General features: G+C 34.3%; 1 protein-coding gene across 3 annotated transcripts in view; it reads right to left on the reverse strand.

Annotated features, from left to right (window-relative positions):
- Positions 1-1,277: 1,277 nt before the first annotated feature.
- G3BP2 (G3BP stress granule assembly factor 2) overlaps positions 1,278-17,866 on the reverse strand; it is an 86,512-nt gene continuing 69,923 nt past the window's right edge. For 2 of the 3 annotated variants that reach the window (XM_032632808.1, XM_032632807.1), the window contains exons 2-12: positions 17,437-17,555; positions 15,021-15,102; positions 14,061-14,234; positions 13,442-13,532; positions 12,628-12,730; positions 11,943-12,123; positions 10,854-10,952; positions 6,591-6,693; positions 5,251-5,379; positions 4,566-4,684; positions 1,278-4,227 (exon numbers count right to left, since the gene is read on the reverse strand). In XM_032632808.1, the coding sequence (XP_032488699.1) occupies positions 3,955-4,227; positions 4,566-4,684; positions 5,251-5,379; positions 6,591-6,693; positions 10,854-10,952; positions 11,943-12,123; positions 12,628-12,730; positions 13,442-13,532; positions 14,061-14,234; positions 15,021-15,102; positions 17,437-17,531 (1,449 nt within the window). In that variant the 5' untranslated portion in view covers positions 17,532-17,555 and the 3' untranslated portion in view covers positions 1,278-3,954. The remainder of the gene's footprint in view (positions 4,228-4,565; positions 4,685-5,250; positions 5,380-6,590; positions 6,694-10,853; positions 10,953-11,942; positions 12,124-12,627; positions 12,731-13,441; positions 13,533-14,060; positions 14,235-15,020; positions 15,103-17,436; positions 17,556-17,866) is intronic. The other variant, XM_032632809.1, reaches the window with a different exon arrangement.

The following is a 17,866-nucleotide window of genomic DNA, read 5'->3' on the forward strand; positions in this document are numbered from 1 at the left end:
ACCCACTGAACTCCATCACGAAGGGAAATCTCTTTCAGGACATAATAAATAATTCATTTATCCAGTAATTTAAAATAATTTAGAATTCTGGCATTAAATTGGTCAAGACTTAATAATTAGTCTTATGAACATAGAATGAAAAAAAAAATCAAGTCTTCATCTGTAGTTAAATATAAACGATGAGCAAGCTGTCCCAATTTAAAGGAAAAGTATCAACATATATCCACTAAATTTTCATTCACTTGATACAAAGACTATATTATATAACACAGTTTGAAACGTAGCATCTTGTAGGGCTAAAACTTTCAAATATTTTGTTCCATATAAATTTCCTGGACCAAATGATATTTTGCTCCTTCAAATCTGGTTCTGTTTGCAATATAGTGTCACATATACATTTTACCCCCTCTAAAAATTCTTTCCATAGGGCTTCCCTGGTGGTGCAGTGGTTGGGAGTCCGCCTGCCGATGCAGGGGACACGGGTTTGTGCCCCAGTCCGGGAGGATCCCACATGCCGCGGAGCGGCTGGGCCCGTGAGCCATGGCCGCTGAGCCTGCGCTCCGCAACGGGAGAGGCCACAACAGTGAGAGGCCCGCGTACTGCAAAAAAAATAAACACAAAAACAAAAACAAAAACTTAAGTCTTACTGCCCAGCAGTATTTAAATGATTGTTCTGGCTTTGCTTCAGTACAAACCTGTGCAGACTGATTTAAGGAACCTTCATAAAGTGTTATGAAAATTCACTTTTATCATCCCTTTTAACAAAGTTCTGAAACTACATAGGCCTTATGACTTCACTACTCATTTAAAGTATATATTCATAACGATAACTATTCTTTCCTTTTTAATATTCCTTCAGAGCTTGACAAATCTGTTCTAATTGCTGAACTGGGGCATGTCCTTAACTTCAGATAACCTCAGTCTTCCCATCCCCTTTCTCTTTTCCTTCTGAGATGATTTAGCAATCCTTTGGAAAATCCAAGATTTTTATAAAAAATAAATGTTTAGCCGTCTGCTTTACATCATTCTCACCTTCCTTACCACTTATTATTCTGTTCTAACATTCTTTATCTTGTATACCAGCTATCTAATTGAACTGAGGTAGGTCTCTAACAATGCTCAAGTCTTACTTAAATGATTTATTTTATATATCAGATTTCACAAATAATAGTTGGTTTTAGAGTAATTCCTTATTTTTACTTAGGTTGTGTGAAATGCAATTGGGAGAAAATATTCTGGAACACAAACCTATAGATTAAATTAGGGACATAGATAAATGCTGCAGACATCAGTAGTTTATTGTTTGTTTAGTCCAAACACATTCAAAATGGAAACTCAAAGAATACTTTCCACCTGAAACAATTAAACTAGATACTACTAGCATATAATGCTTAACACATTACAGCAATAAAGATGGTAATCCATTGTCTTCTATACCTACTAAAGCCAAGATGGTAAAGCCAATTTGGTTGCAATAGTGTCATAAGGATAGAATAGAATATTACCATCCAAAAAGAAAAAAAACAAAAAACAAAACAAAACAGAAAACAGCAAATAACAGTAATGATAGATGAATACTTTTACTCTGGTTCACTGAAAGGGGACAAAATGTTAAAAGTCCACAGTACTGCAGGTGAACAATCACCATGTAAACTTCTCCATGTGATGTTTTAATGTTTTACTCATGGTATGTAAAGACTGAAGCTGAATGGCTCTTTGCTTTAATCTTCTATTACACTTAACATCTGTCATTACTTTTGGTGCCAGAAGTTTTCATGGGTGGCAGGGCAATATCTTGGATTGGAAATTTTATATATATATATATATATATATATATATATAAAATGGGAAGGAGAAAGAAATGAAAGAGGGAAAATATGCTATAAAAAACAAAACACTGACAAGAAACCACTCATTTAAAAGCAGTTTGAATACAGGCTTCAAAACTCAAAAGTAATTTTCTGGTAAGAACTTCAAGTACTATACATCAGAAAGTGTAAAAGTATTTCAAACAGGAAAAAAATCCTTAACCACCCCACAAAATGGAAACTGAGAAATCTGTGTCCCCAAAATATACGCAATAGTGCAAGACTTTTCCTTGAACATGGAAGACCTCATTCAAGGGGGAAAAAAAGGGACAGATTTAATTTTACTTATACTGCCCAGTACATGAAAAACAAAATATGTGCATCATTTGCTAGTTTACTAAACAGCAAACACAGTTCCATAATTCAGAACCAGTTTGCTATTATGTCAAGTGCATTTTTTGTTTGTTTTTACTAAGATAGAATGGAGAAGTCTTCCATGCTAACAAGCAGCTTTAAGTGGTCACACTTATTTACCCCACTCCTAGCCTGAAACATCCAGAAACTAGTAGGTACTAAATGCTCCAAGCATAAAATTGGATATCCTTTTGTCATACTTGTGGTTTACTGGAACTTGCTATAAAGACAGACAATAATCCAGCAGCTACAAACTTTGCTCACAGAATTGTTTAGAAATTCATGTAAAAATAAAAGATGTCGTCCCAGACTTAAATTCAGAGCCACTCGGGTGCTGACATCAGTTCAAGAATTGTGCAAAATGAATGACAGTTCCCTGCCCCCCAAATAGAAATGCAAACACTTAAGAGCTGCTGTTCTTTTCTCTGAAAATTGCAGTATCCTCACTCCAGGTTTACTTGCCATTTATGGAATCTGACCGCTTTTAAAATGTCACTAAAAATGTGCATCAAGTTGATTGACTTTTCCAGCACCTCTCAAGTGATATGCTTCAACGTTCACATTCAGGCTAACAGAAAAGTCAACAAGAGACTTACTCAAATAACTGACTTCCTCCTTCCCCCTCCCTCCCAAACACACAAGACTCCCTCCCACAGAGAACACAAAGTTGTTAACTGAAGAACAAGGTAAATAATATGCTAATCAATTTTACTGATTTTAAAGATACTGCAATTTTTATACACTTCAATGATTTTTCAACATTTTGTAGCTGTTTGGCTTTGCAGCACAGCAATTCATACACTATACTGTACAAAATTACCAGCAAGACTGGAATGATGTATTAATAGAAGGCACCATCATGCTTATTACATTACCAGAGAACAAAATACAGTAAAGACAATTTTCACTGTACACAGCTTAAAGAAAGGAAACGGGGGAGGAGGAGTGTGTTGAGCAGCCAGCCATCCCTGTACTGAAGAGGGGCAGGTAGAAAAATCTTAGATATGGAGCTACTAAATCTGGTCTAATATTCAAGACCATAGCATTTGAAGTTCGGATTTTTGTTATTTAGTTCATAACTAAATGATTTCCTTCTGGAATATACTTGTAGTCTTGTTAAGGTTTATGTATACACACGCTGGTCACAGCAAGCAGGTAAAAATGCCCTCATCATTTCACAACTATGCGCTACTGGAAAAAAAGATGAAAGATTTTTTCCCCTGTTGCCTCCTTTGCAGATGTCAATGTTAATGAGTTCAGAGTACCCATTAGTGCATAACAAGTTTCTGTTGGTTTGTATTTTTGGGGGGAGCCAAGGAAAAAGGCAAGATTCTCCAATTGCACAAATTGCACTATCTGTGTTTCCAACATAATAGGCAGAAACAGTAACACTTAAACAAAATGTGCAGCAGAGGATTTTTTTTTGACTCAAAGGACCTGAATTCAGTTGGGCATGTCCTTTTAAGTTCATTTTTGTTGCAGACAGTTTAAGATATGGTCATTTCTCAGTCCTTAATTCTCCAAGTCTAGATTTATAAATTAACAATGCGAATCCTGTTGTAAAACTGGGGAAATAATGTCCACCTCAATTTAACTGATAACCAAAAGATGCTTTTCACATCAAAGAAATGATCAAAAAGGCTGTGTCACATTCCAAAGCCAAAAAAAATTAACAAGAATGCAAACACGATGAATAATGTACCACTGCCAAAACTTTGCCAACAGTGGAGCCTCAGCGACGCTGTCCTGTGAAGCGGCCTTCCATCTGCCCGGTTCCTCTCCCAGAGCCAAGTTTCTGTGCCATGCCACCTCTTGGAGGGGGTCCTCTTCCATCCCGGTCCCGCATCATTCCACCGCCCACTATTCCACGGGGACCACCAGGACCTCGATCATTGCGCCTAATATCCCTGCGATCATCACCACCACCTCGAGTTTCTCGCTCTCTGGCAGCTCTTGTCTTCTTCTCTTCCACATTTAAACGTACTTCCCCTCGAAACATAATTGGCTTTACAAGGGAAGAAAAAATTTTACATGGGCAGGTTAGACAATAATAGTAATGTAGTATCATAAATAAGTAAGAAAATCCAGGGAGACAAAAAAACTTTTCATGAAATTCTCAATATGCAACCTATTCCAACCTTCATTACCAGAGCAAATAATGAAATAAATTTAAAGCAATCCATACTTCAGACTTTAAAACTACTAACAAATCTTTATTCTTTGCATAAATACCATTTCACAGTAAACTATTTTTAACTTTACCATTTAAAAAAAGACTTTCTAAGTAATACTAAATACAACAGGAATAATAAAGTATTGAATTATGCCCTTTAAGTCACTTACTTTTGCAATTAAGATTCTCTGAACTGGTTCAGAGTCATCAAAAACCACAAAACCAAAATTTGGAAGCTTTCCCCCAACACCCTTGGTATTGATGCGAAGTTCCACAACGTTTCCAAAACCTGTGAAAATATACATTACACCAAGGGTTAAATAGTTTAACAGAATATTTTGTGACTTTAATTGTTCAGGATGAAATACCTTAATCTCCTTGATCCATTTCAAAACAAAAGTTGCAAGCTGCTATACCCAGTGACAATTAAGGTACATTCACTCTTACAGGTCATTCACTTAAGATGCCAATAAAAACTAGCTTGTTTTGTCACCCTTCTGCATCTTTATTACTCCTTTCTAAAGGGAAGTTACCTACACAGTTTCAGAGAGACAATGTTATTTTCTATTTCTGACTTGAATTTGCCAAATGAATCCCATTTCCAAATCTAAGACTGATTCATCCAGCTCTTTCCTCTAACCTCTACAGAATCAGGCAAGTCAACCAACACTCAGTACAGTCACTGAGAAACATCTGGTACAACCTTCTACACCCTTCTGATCAAGGTGATTAGTACCTAGAGATATACATAGTACAGAGAGGTAAATGTTTTTTTAAAAAATCCTCAATACACTATGAAAAGAGTTCTCTTCTCCTCCTGCTTAATTTTACAATAAAGCAAAATAAACTACTTACTCATGAAGAACTCTTTCAGTTCATTTTCATCAATATCGTGTGGCAAGTTACCAACAAAGAGTTGATGACTATCTGGATAGCGAATTATTCTACGGTTATCAGCTTCATTCTGTTCAATATCTCCTCTGCCTGAGAAAAGGAGAAGAGCAGATATTAAAGTTTACAATGTCATACAAAAAATAGCTCAAAGCAATGAATGTAAAAAAAAAAAAAAACAACTTGATATTCCTGTTTTAGTTTATTTAATAAGCTCCTTCAACAGAGGTGGAAATGCCTATTATTAGTAGGTTAGTTAGAAAAAAACGTAACACTGACTAGATTGCTGAAGTCCCTTCTTCTAGGTCTACTGGTCTGATTATATGAAAGCCAAATACTAGCAGTACAAGTATTCCTCCTTAACCAAACTCCGGCCATCACCGAGAAACCAAATAGATTTCAGATAGTGAGGTATATTTGTACTAAATAATTGTTTAGTATTTGGAAATTCACAAATTAATCTTTGGTTGTATGAAATTATAGCCAAATCCATAAATTTAATAGCAATAACATCTCATTTATATAGCCTTTTATACACATAAGAGTGCTCTTATATGTATATATATAAAATCTTATTTGATCTTCCCAATGACACAAGCAACACAATGAGGCATATAAAGAAAGGCATCACACAGGGAAAATGTGTGTAGTAACTGAATGGTGTAAGAGAAGCTCATGATTTAAGGGTCTCACCCGAGATCATAAACTCAATCACTGACAAAGCTGGGATAAACCCCAGCTCCCATGACTTATAGCACATCACTTATTTTACTTTTGTGGGAAAAAATTACATTTTCTAAATTTGATGTATACATCTCCCACCTCCTCCCAAAAGCAATCTAAACATACTTATAGAATTCAAACAGAGGTTCTACATATATTAGCTAACAATGGAAACAAGTCAAAAATCATGACAACTTACTTAATACCTAAGACAATCAAAATAAGAAGAATCAGGGTGTGCTTACTGTTTATCTGTGAAGAGATAAGAGTGCTAAGTAAGAGAGTAGGTTATTGGCAGCTCGGTTTTGAATTCTTAGAACCAGTGACAATAACCAAATAAAATGTGTCTCTAAATTCTTTTACACTTTCAAAATACATGTCTCTATGGCATGTCAACTAATCTTCCCCTCAAAGTTGTTTTGCCCAGGCTATATTTAGCAGGTTACTTAAGCCTTTAAGCAGTTTGGTACTAAAAAGATTTGCATATAAAACACATTATAATTTTTTAAAAATCTTTTTAAGTTCGGTCTTCAACTTTTCAAGTGCTTAAGTGCTGAAGGCCACAGAAGGGGCTGACTCACCTGGTCTTGGTCCTCTAGGAGGGAAACCAGGTCGTTCTCTAGGTCGCTGTTCACGCACACGAGGTGGCTGAGACTGAACTTCTGGTTTAGCTTCCACTCTCGGCTAAAATACAAGGGAAAAAACACATTATGAAGCAACACATTCCACAGGAGAAAAACAACTAAAGAAACAACCAAGGCATAATGGTCATTTTAAGTTCAGAATATTTTTAACATAGTGTCCTATATATGTGAAACATAAATTTTTATAAAGATATTCTGTACCAATCTAGGACTGTAGGGTAAATTTTATTTTCTCACTCAAGGCTATAACTCACAATAAGCTGCTTTTTATTTACAACCATATTTTTTCAATAAAGTTACATCCACATTGAGATAGCATAAAAGGTATCGCTACAAAATTCAAAAATGCAAGATGAGCCACTCCATGTAAATACATATACAAAATAAAAAGCCATCTTTATCTTAGGAAGACAAGAATATATGACACATCCTTTCTAACTCTCTAGTATGCTGCCCTTCAAATTTAATAGTGCTCGGCAATATCTTCTAAACCCCATCCCATAATTTTATTTAAAAAAATCCATATTTTGATAGTTCAAAATATACAATTTAGTGTACTCTACCATCTAAAAATACTATCTTTAAGTTAAAATGCACATTAAAAAAACAAGATAGGAACGTGTTGATAGCATCTCAAATAGTCAAAGAAGTCCTTTAGCTCCCTATTGTTCTTCCTAATGGGGGAGGTGTGCATTTATTTAAGGACTGACCCCAACAATATTTCTTAATTAGTTCTTGGGGGTGGCAGGGGAAGTAATAGTTCATTTTAAGGTACTCTCCAAAAGTTTCTGCTAACTGCTAAATTGAACACATATATTTAAAGTAACTATGCTAAAAACAAAATGACATCTGCATCAACTATTACCTTTTCCTTAATACATTGGCATTTTCAGTATTCCCAACCTCTTCAGGCTGTGTCTATTGCCTAAATATTTATGGTCCGAGGAAGAGACAAAATACACGCACCTGCAAAGGATGCTGAAAACCCTCAACAGGAATATGAAGAATGTATCCTCAAATCAGAAAGCTAGTAATTTCAGTCCTATCTTTATGGCTGATCATCTCTGAGTACCTCAGCCCAGGCAGTGGCTCAAACTCTTTCATAATTTATATAGCTGGGATATTATAATTTGCAAGGACACATTTTGATACAAAGAGATATGTTTCTTTCAAAAACAACCATTTGTTAAAATTTCACCCACTGTAACCAGAAGGTATATTATCTCCTACCCTAGCAGTTTTTAACAGATTTGCCTGTCTCCCCCAATTGTTTTTCTTCCATATAGATTTCCCATTTCCCTCAAAATGAAGTTGCTTTCCATGTTCTAGAATTTTGCTAGTTAAAAAAATTTTTTTAATGTTTAATTTTCCCAGGTTTTTAGTATGTATTTATTCCTACAATGACCATATCTTATTTCTACACCAGATAAAGAACCAAGCACAGTGTCATTAAACATAGATGTTCAGTAACTATTGGTTCATTTAAAATTAAATTACATTTTTAGTTCTCTAACAAAACATGTAGGAGAATGTTCTATGCCTGACCAGGGGACCTAAGTTACAGCCCTGAGACCACTTCTATCTGTATTTAGAATTTAAGACTACATAATAATTTGACCGAAAATGTGATGGCTGAAAAAGGTAGTTATTTAGAAATTTCAGCTAAGCAGGGCAGGGCCTAAAAGCAAAACTTACTTCAGTATGAAAGTAAAACAGAATTAAAGGAGGTTCTCTAACAAAGTCTGACGAAGCTAGTATGTTTAATAAAGTAATAAAAATAGCAAATGTACACCTTTTAATTTAAATGTCTCAGAAAAACCTCGACTCATTCAAACCAAGAAAAAGAATTCTGGCTGACCGATTCAGATTCTTTTCAAAACATATTACTGAAACAAAACTAACTGCAAGTAACAAAACAAAAAAGTTCTTCATTATCCTTTAAGGATTTAAAATTAAAAAACACAAATTTAAGTAAGTGCCAACATCTTACAAATAATCCACACATTAATTTAGCAACCTGACTTTTAGATATTAGATGATGCCAATATAGAAAAAATGAGACCAAAAAAAATTATCAAAATTTCTTTCAGTAACTGATTACTGTATGTCAACTAAGCCAGCTGTACGCTTACAATTCTTCAGGCTCAATTTCATGAAAACTATTTGCTCCAAGGAGGTAAAAATAACTAAGATACCACATACTACTTTAGGGCCTTACAATTAATTCCATGCAACCAAAAAGTGAGCTCACATGAGAAATTCCACAAATGAAAATCAAATAGAATATGAAATAAACATGAAACCATCAAATCAACTCAACAGCAGGTAAAACCACAACTAATATGTACTTCAACCGCACATAAGCTATTTAAATGAACTAATCGACTTCTAAGAAATTTACCAAGAAATTAACTTACCTACTTCTAAATTAATGCCTACCAATACCCTGGAATTAGATTTAATTCTCCTTTTATTAATAATCTATGCTAAAAGTGTTAAGGAAATGGATACTACACCAAAGTAACAAAATAAAATCGAAGGGTTTATTAAATCAAGTGGAAAAAATCATGAATCCATTCTAACATAGCTTAAGGAGATCAGAAAGTTCTTTTAAGGTTTAAATTATAAATGTTTAAATTTTTGTTTTAATAAGGGGGTAGGCTGGGAATCACAGTCTCTTACAATTTTTTTTTAAAACTTAAAAAAATTTTTCCCCCTGGACAAGAGGTTAGGATCTAATATAATGTAATTTAGACATGGCTTAGACACAGCACTCTTCGACACAGCACTCTTCTTTGATGTAAATAGAGATACATTCCCCTCCAAGGGCTAAAGAAACCTATAGGCTTCCATGAGTGTCCAACTGCATAAATTCGAAGCCCTACTTTTTTATTTACATAGCTATCTGACCTTGGGTGAAGTTCTCTAGCCCTTAATTTACTTATCTGTAAAACAGGAATAATAACAGTAACCATACTCACAGGGTGGTTGTGAGGATTAGATAAGAATAAATATTACGTGCTAGTGCTTTGCACAATGCCTGGTGCCACACTAAAGGTGTAAGAGGTATAAGCTACTCTTAACTTTTAACTAGCAGTGAGTTTAAAATAAATGTAGCCAACTCTCTGAAATTAAGTAACAACCCAAAGGATTCCTAATGCAAATTTGATAAGAAACCAAGCATTTCAAAAAAAAAAAATCCACAAGTCACTTATTGAGTGTTCAGATGGGTAGAAAAGCAGTCAATACGTGGCAAATTAATCTTCTGCGTTAGGACAGAATTCTAGTTTGTGATCTGAGGTAATTACTCAATATTTCCTGAATATCTAGCTGAAAAAAAAAAAGGTATCACGAGGTCATGTATTCTATTACGTAGCTGATTATGCACACAACACCAGAAAGGCTGTCTATTACTAGCTACTTTTGAAATCTCAAAGTTTGACTGTTTAGAGCATATAAAGAGGTATATAAACACAATTTTATGTGCACTAACCATTCTAAATGTAAATTTTCTAGTGGAACGAAGTTTGATTCAAAATGTAGGGGAAAGTATTGGACACCCTATAACTATGCCTATTAACTTTAGAATTTAGTTAATTCTACACTATACCTAATAAACTTATTAGGTAGCCAGTGTCTTATTTTCAATGTTTTTGAAAGCTCTGAAATGGGTAAGATGACAAACAGACAAAAAGCAGAATACTAGAATGATTAGTTAAGGTGAACACTACAGTCATAAGTTGGTACAGGCTTCAATTAAACAGTATGAACCACTTACAGACTGAAAGCTTAGGCAGTGTATTTTTTTTTAGAGTTTTTTTATTTTTAAAAAACAATGATTCTTTATAATGCCATACTACTTTGTGCCTTTCCAAATTTCTTCCCTAAAATATTTTTGCTAAATAAAATTCTAAATTTTTAAAAAGGATATTTTTTTGGTTATTTTAAGAAGGCTGTTAAATGACAATATATATTGGTAAAACTAACTTAATCTGTATTTGACACACCCAAACCCCAAATACCACCTATGTAGATGATGAATGGAGATTTGGCAATTAAAGTGGGTGCACTGACATTTAATACAATTTTTTTGTATATTTAATCCATAATTTCTGATTGACTCATTTTAAAAAGTATAAAAAAGATAAGCAATTGGCAATGTAACAAGGATACAATCCAATGTGTTCACAGATTGGTTACCTGTGAGACTGGTGCTTTAACATGGGGTGGAATTCCAGAGGAAGAAACAGTACCACTAGGAGGCAGGTTTTTACTGGTCACTGAAGCCCAGGAGAAAGCCTGCAGGAAATGCAACAAACCTAGACTACTAATCATGGAAAACCACCAACATTCCTATAGGGAAACTTCCAAATATATATTTTCTTTTCATTTCTAAACTACTGTTCTATATTGGAGGACTCCTAAAAGAAAGGCACACACACACATGCCAGTCTATGTGCCAGCTTTCAAAATCTCATTATGCAAGATTATTTGACTGTTTTGTCTGAACTACTAAATAAATCCACAAGCAAGTTCCTATATGCTCTAAAGAGATGAGCTAGTGGCAAACAAAACCACTAACAACTACACATGCTAGAAAAATAAGAACCTAACAGAACCAATTTCTTTCCCCATTTGGGGGAAGATAAGGTGTTGTGATGGTGTCAAGGGGAGAGGGGAAGGATAGCAAAGAAGAAAGTACTAGCTGGAAAGTTTAACAGACATTCACAAATTGAACAAGGAATCTCCTTCTCTCACTACGCAAATATACTTTAACCTTCTACTTTACAGAAAGATAAAACGTGTTTTAGGTAGGTTTAAATGATACACTATGGGTGTCACTCATGTTTCCAAGATAGTTTAATTGGTGTAGTAAGGAAATTGTTCCCATTTAAACCAGAAATAACTTGAATCACTTCTCTTAGCAATAGGTCAACTTGTTTTAAGTTGGCAAATTGCATGACTCCTGTTGCATCCGTGCATAGAGGACTTAATACAGAATGGAAGAGCAACTCTCAGTTTTAGTACATGGACTAGAAGATACTAAACACTGCACACAGACAAGGATTAATCTTAAATTTTACCCTGAGGGGTGTTTTTTAGGGGGTGAAAATACAATAAAATTTCCTCAGAATTACCAAAAAAATCCCCACAGCTTCTTTCATATACATAAAAACAGCATAGCTTACTATTAAACAATTTAATTAACAGAACAAAGGTCATGCTTCATTAATGGCACCAAGTAAGACAGTGTGACGTCACAGGTGTGAAGAGCTCCTCTGCTCTAACCTTTGGTGGTTCCTGTGGCAGAGACACAGGCTCAGCGGGAGGAGGAGAAGCGGACTTCTCCTCTAAGTCTTCCAAGTTCTTCTCCTCTGCTTGTGGTTTCTGCTCTTCAGTCTTTGTTTCAGATTCTGGCTCAGGTTCAGGTTCATGAGACGATTCTTCCAATGGCTCCTCTATGCCATTACTACAATAAAATATTTTGTTCACTTTTCAGTATGAGTGAAATGATCAATTCAAATAAAATTCTGCATTTCTCTAATTTAATGGGCATAACTAGTAATAAGCTGTTTTGAAGCAAAAGTCCATTAAGAACTAGAAGGCAGAGGGAATAATACTCCCCAAGCAGCATTTAACATAATTTAAAAACTGGATTACTAAAAATGTTTACTTTAATACTAACTATAAACAAACTGCATATTCAAAAAATAAAATGCTTACTCTGTGTTGTCCCAAACACAATGCATTATCAGCAAATGATCAGTTTTGGGCCAAACCAAATTCAATTTTTCAATTAAATAAAACAATGCTTTCCATATAGAATTTACTTTGCATATACAGAGTAAATTCTCAAATGCTGGTTTCACAGCTTTAGCAAAATTTACTTTCAACAATAATTCTAGGAACAAAAACCAGCTTGCAACTACATTATAGTTTAGACCAAATTTGGCCTTGCAGACACTATTCTTACGTCACAGGGTGAGCTTCATAGTAACCACTGCTAGCATTTTCTTGCACAGGTTCTGGAGATGGTTGCCTTTCTTCTTGTTCCTCTTCTACTTCATCTTCTGATTCTGAAAATACATAATATACCGTATCTCGTCTTAAGAGGATTTAATACACAATTTGATATATGTATTTTTAATGTTTAAAGAAGTCATGATATTTCTTACAAAAGCACTTAATTGCAATATTCCTTGTTCTCTTAAACTGAAGAGCAAGCCAGATGAATTTTGGAATTTACTCTATTTTTTAAAAAGGCCTATTAGTAACAGGGAAGCGTAAGAAAAAATGCTATTAAAGTCATAACTCAGTTTCCTTCGTCACATAGATTCAATGGAGGAATAGTGGTAAAGAAAAGGAAACAAGCTGATGTATATCAACGGAAGATCAATTAATTAATTATGGTATAGCCAAAAAAAAAAAAAAAAACAAACCCAGCCAACAAAGATATATTAAGTGAAAAAAAGCAAGCATTGAGCCAGTGTACTTCCACTTTTATAAAAGTACTGATCAGTATGGAATACAACAAAATTCTATAATAGGCACCAAACTCTTGGTTATCTATAGAGGATGAAATTGAGGGAAATTTTTCACTTCCTATGTACGATTTTTATGTAATTTCATATAATGAACTATTTCTTTTATAACAAGAACAAGAACAAAAAGGAGAAAAAGAGTTTGACTCAGTTACGACAGAGGCAAATTTCTTTAGTTTCACACTTTCCATGTCCTTAAAGAGTACTGATACTGACAAAACCCTTATATCTTCAAAGTAACCTCACCTTCATCAAGTTCTGGTTCAGAATCACCAAATACTTCATCTTCATAACGAAACATATCATTGTGAACATAAAACTTATTTGGAACAGATCCCTATAGGAAAACAACATCCAAATATTCCATAAATACCCATAAATGTGGTATTACATAAATATAACAAATAAACACAATTTCTATTTTAATAATACAGAAATGATATAGACTGAAGATAATTTTCCAAAGTTGAACATGCTCTGATGTTAATATAAAGTAAATTACAGAAGATCACTCAAGGAATACTGAAACTCAAGAAATGGGTACTCAATATAAAAGAACCAGGACCAATTAACAAACAGAATTTTTCCATTTTGTTTAATATGTAACCTATTAAATAATAACATACTTTTAATATTATTTCTATAATCTTAATCATCTATTTACACATTAGCATCAGGATCTCATTTTTACTTCTAAAGTCAAAGCACACACACAAAGCTCAAATAAATTAATCAACAGGTCATATTTCTCAACATATGTTACATGCATACCTATGCCTGCAAGAAGAAACTCTGGCCACTTCAAGCAACTAGTAACAGTAAAATGAAATCACGTAACTGAAAATTAATTGAAATGAAAACTTACTTCAGGAGCCAGAACAAAGGTCTGCATAAACTTCCTCTCTGGCTGTCCACTATTAGACAGCAAACCCATGACCTGGACCACTACTCCATCACTCAAGGTTGCATGAGCATCCACATGACGAATTTTAGTGTGACATTCGCTGAAGTTCAGAGATAATACTTTGTGGTGTATATCCTTTATTAGGAGAAGAAGGTGGGGTGGAAATACAAACTCATGATACTGCATAACCTATTAAATACTACAGACTTTGATTTCCTTGCAACTCTAGAATATTAACTGCCTCATTTGAATCCATTCCACCATGCTAGGCATTACTGACAGACTAATGTTCCTAGAACCACTAGTTTCAACATGTCACCTCTCTATACAAGAAATCACAATGGCTGTCTCATATTATAGGCTTTGTGCAGCTTTCTCCCACTGTTTCATATTAAGTACTAGTCATTCACGTAAACTGTGTTGACTACTCCTTGACCTCGCACCTAACTTTACTGCTTGTCTGCTGATGCCATTTCTCCTACTTTCAATATCCTCTTGTTTGGTAAGGCCAAAACCTATCATTCAGAGTCTGCTGGAAGTCCCACATCCTCTACAAAGTCATAAGGAGTATATACTCCTATGCACTCCTGTAACATAAGGTTTAGACCACATTTCTATAAATGCTATACACACTGTCTCAACTATTTCATGTATAAAATACACCAAGGATATTAAAATGTTCCATTTTCTCTTTTGTATCCATGCCAGTGTAATACCCGTGCTTCGTACAAAATCAATGTTTGTAAGAACTCAAAGCACATCCCATGACTACTGTAACATAATTCTAGTATAGCTGATTACATTCAAAAAGAAATCCACTGGCACAAGAAGCTATTTTCCAAATCTCTATCTTACCTCAAAAAAACAAACAAACAAACAAAACCTAAAGTAATCTAAAATGCATATAAAATTGATACTTACATTTTGGCCATAAACTGCCTCCTGGGGCTTTCCACTAGCATCTACTCCACCATGAACATAAGAAGAATTCCTGCCATAAAACCTGTAAAACCATTGATAATGATTGACTTTCAGTTGTGAAGAGAAGTGTAAGAGGCAGTAGAGTTCTTGTGTCAAACGGACCTAGTTTCCAGGTCAGGTTCTGTCACTCATTAGCTATGTAATCTTGAGACTTACAGTCCTCAAAGTTCAGTTTCCTTGGTTATAAAACAGAACAAGAGTACCTTCTCCATAGAGTTGTTGTAAGGATTAAATGAGTAATGACACAGAATTCTTAGTGTGCCTGGCACACTAAATATACACTCAGTCATTAGCTATTCTCATCTAATTCTTACCATATCTATATTTTGTTAAGTGGAAAAATGAGATATTCAAAATATATTCTAAACACTGATGCTGTAGTTAATTTACCCTTTTTTTCCCCATCAGATACAAAAACTCAATTATCTAAATTTGTTTGGGAATCAGATACTGTTTAACATTCATTCTCCTGAGAGTTCCAAATGATTACTAATTCCAAAGGCTTAGGTTAAAAGTTTAAATTTAAATTAATTGTAATAGTTCAGAGACTAAGTTTAAAAATCTACATTATTTCGGCATCTAATTTCTCAATTATATTTTTATACTGCTCTTAAGTACATGACAAATTAGTGTTTCTCTGGTATTACCTAAAGCAATTAGAATTAATATCTTCCTAAATTAAGGTTATCAACATGCAAAGTTAATTTTTTCGTAAAGAGAACTCAGCTCCTATTGTAATAAAACATGTAAGACTTCCTCCATGCCAAGCAATGTTCTCAGTGCACTACATACATATTGATTCATTTTACTCTCCTAACACCTCAGGAGTAAGTGCTATTATCTAAATGAACAAACTGAAGTTCAAAGAGGTTAAATTAACTCCTCAAAGGTCACACACCTATCAAGTTGGGGCAGCTGGCTCCAGAGTCCATGCTTTTAACCATTACCCATATTTTTAAGTTTATATTATTTTCTCTCATGTACTACTGGCAAGCATGTAAACAGCTATCATTTTTCTGGAGGACAATTTAGCTGTATAAGAAAAGCCTTAGAGATAGTCATACCTTTGACTTAACAATTCTACTTCTAGGAACTTAGCCTAAGAACATAACTAGAAAGGTGCACAAAAATGCATGTGTAAGGATATTCATTAGTGTTAATAAGTGAAAAATTAAAACTAAATGTTCATTAACAGGGAAATCTGTTACATAGCTAAGTATAAAACAGAAGTTTGTGCTGTTATTTGAAATGATGGTAGAGAGCCTTGTTTTTCCTTGTTAAAAAAAAAGAAAGCTAAAAATGCTAATGCCTACATTGTGAAGACTAAATTTCAGATAATAAAAGGCCTTATTAATTCCATTCTCCCTCAAATTCACATACCCTGTCAATAAGAATATTTTTATAATAGAAAATGTATAGGTATTCCTTTTGATGGGGGGGGACGGGACGGGAGGAGGTGGTAGTTATATAAAAATGCCCCCGGGATAACATAGGGAGTATTACACACAGGTTTAACAATGGAGGGGCATAATGAGAAGTAAAACTTCAGAATGCCCAGCATGATTATATAAAGAGAACCTATAGATAAAACCGTAAGTCCTTTTAACAGTCTTTCCCACATGAAGTGACAATGGTATATTTATCCTTAACTCACTTGGCTAGTGTGTTCTACAACAAATGTTTGCAGAGCCTAATACTTACAAAGGTCTCACTTATCTTCCACCTGTTAAAATAAACCAGGTAGAACAAAAATTATAAATACTATTCATAATATAAATCAATTTTATTTCAATCTCTGGGAAAAAAGAACCTTACAGATGTCCAACTCTTGCCAAAATAGTAAACAAGGCTACTGTTGCTGTTTTACCAAGGAATACTATCTTGTGCATCAATCAGAAGTAATTTTCACAAGTATGATCACTTAACTGATTCATTTCCTAACATTGCTAAAGACAACTCAAAAAAAACCCCAAAAAACAAAAAACCCCAAAGAACAAAAACCAAACTTAAGTCTGTGATTTCAATAAAGACTAGAACCCATTAGTTGGTCAAGTCTGTGGTTTTTATAAAAAAATGAAATATAAAACACCAAGAGTATGTAATTGTGTATATGTATGTGATGTGTACAGATGTGAATGTGTTATATAATGGGATATAATGTGAGGTGTTTTCCTTACTATATATTTGAGTCAAAAAAACGAAAAACACTGGTTTTAAGCCATCAGACTGTTAAAATACCGGGTGTGCTTTGCAAAGGTACTGTCAGGACATAAAACAGGGAAGACAATATTTATATGTAGTCATATTAAAAAAAATAAAACCAAATAAAAATATCAAATATGCAATTAAAATTTACCTGTGTAAATATTCTGGAGCTTTATTCAGCAAAGTATAATATTGCCTCACAAACTCCCGCCCTACAAGCAGCGGACTGGGCTTCTCCATAACCATTTCTTTGCTGCACAATGTCAAATGCTAAGGGAGCAAACATAAGAATAATAACTATTAAAAGTCATCTTTATTAAATTCCATGAAGTAAATCTTCTCAGCCATTCAAATGAAAATAAAGAAAATATCATTTGTTAAAAAGTAACTACAACAGCAAAATAATAAATTCCAAACAACTACTGATAATCTCCAACATCTGCCATCTCCCCTTTGTCTCTACTTCTTGATCTCCCTATCCTTCAATACAGGGGGAAGTAGCATAGTTCTCTTTCTAATTCCCAAGAGTCCCAGCGCTGTCTCAGACTAGGGGCACCATAATAAAGTCTTCCCACGCATAG

Source organism: Phocoena sinus, chromosome 5 (assembly GCF_008692025.1).
Source record: "Phocoena sinus isolate mPhoSin1 chromosome 5, mPhoSin1.pri, whole genome shotgun sequence".
Classification (NCBI taxonomy): domain Eukaryota; kingdom Metazoa; phylum Chordata; class Mammalia; order Artiodactyla; family Phocoenidae; genus Phocoena; species Phocoena sinus.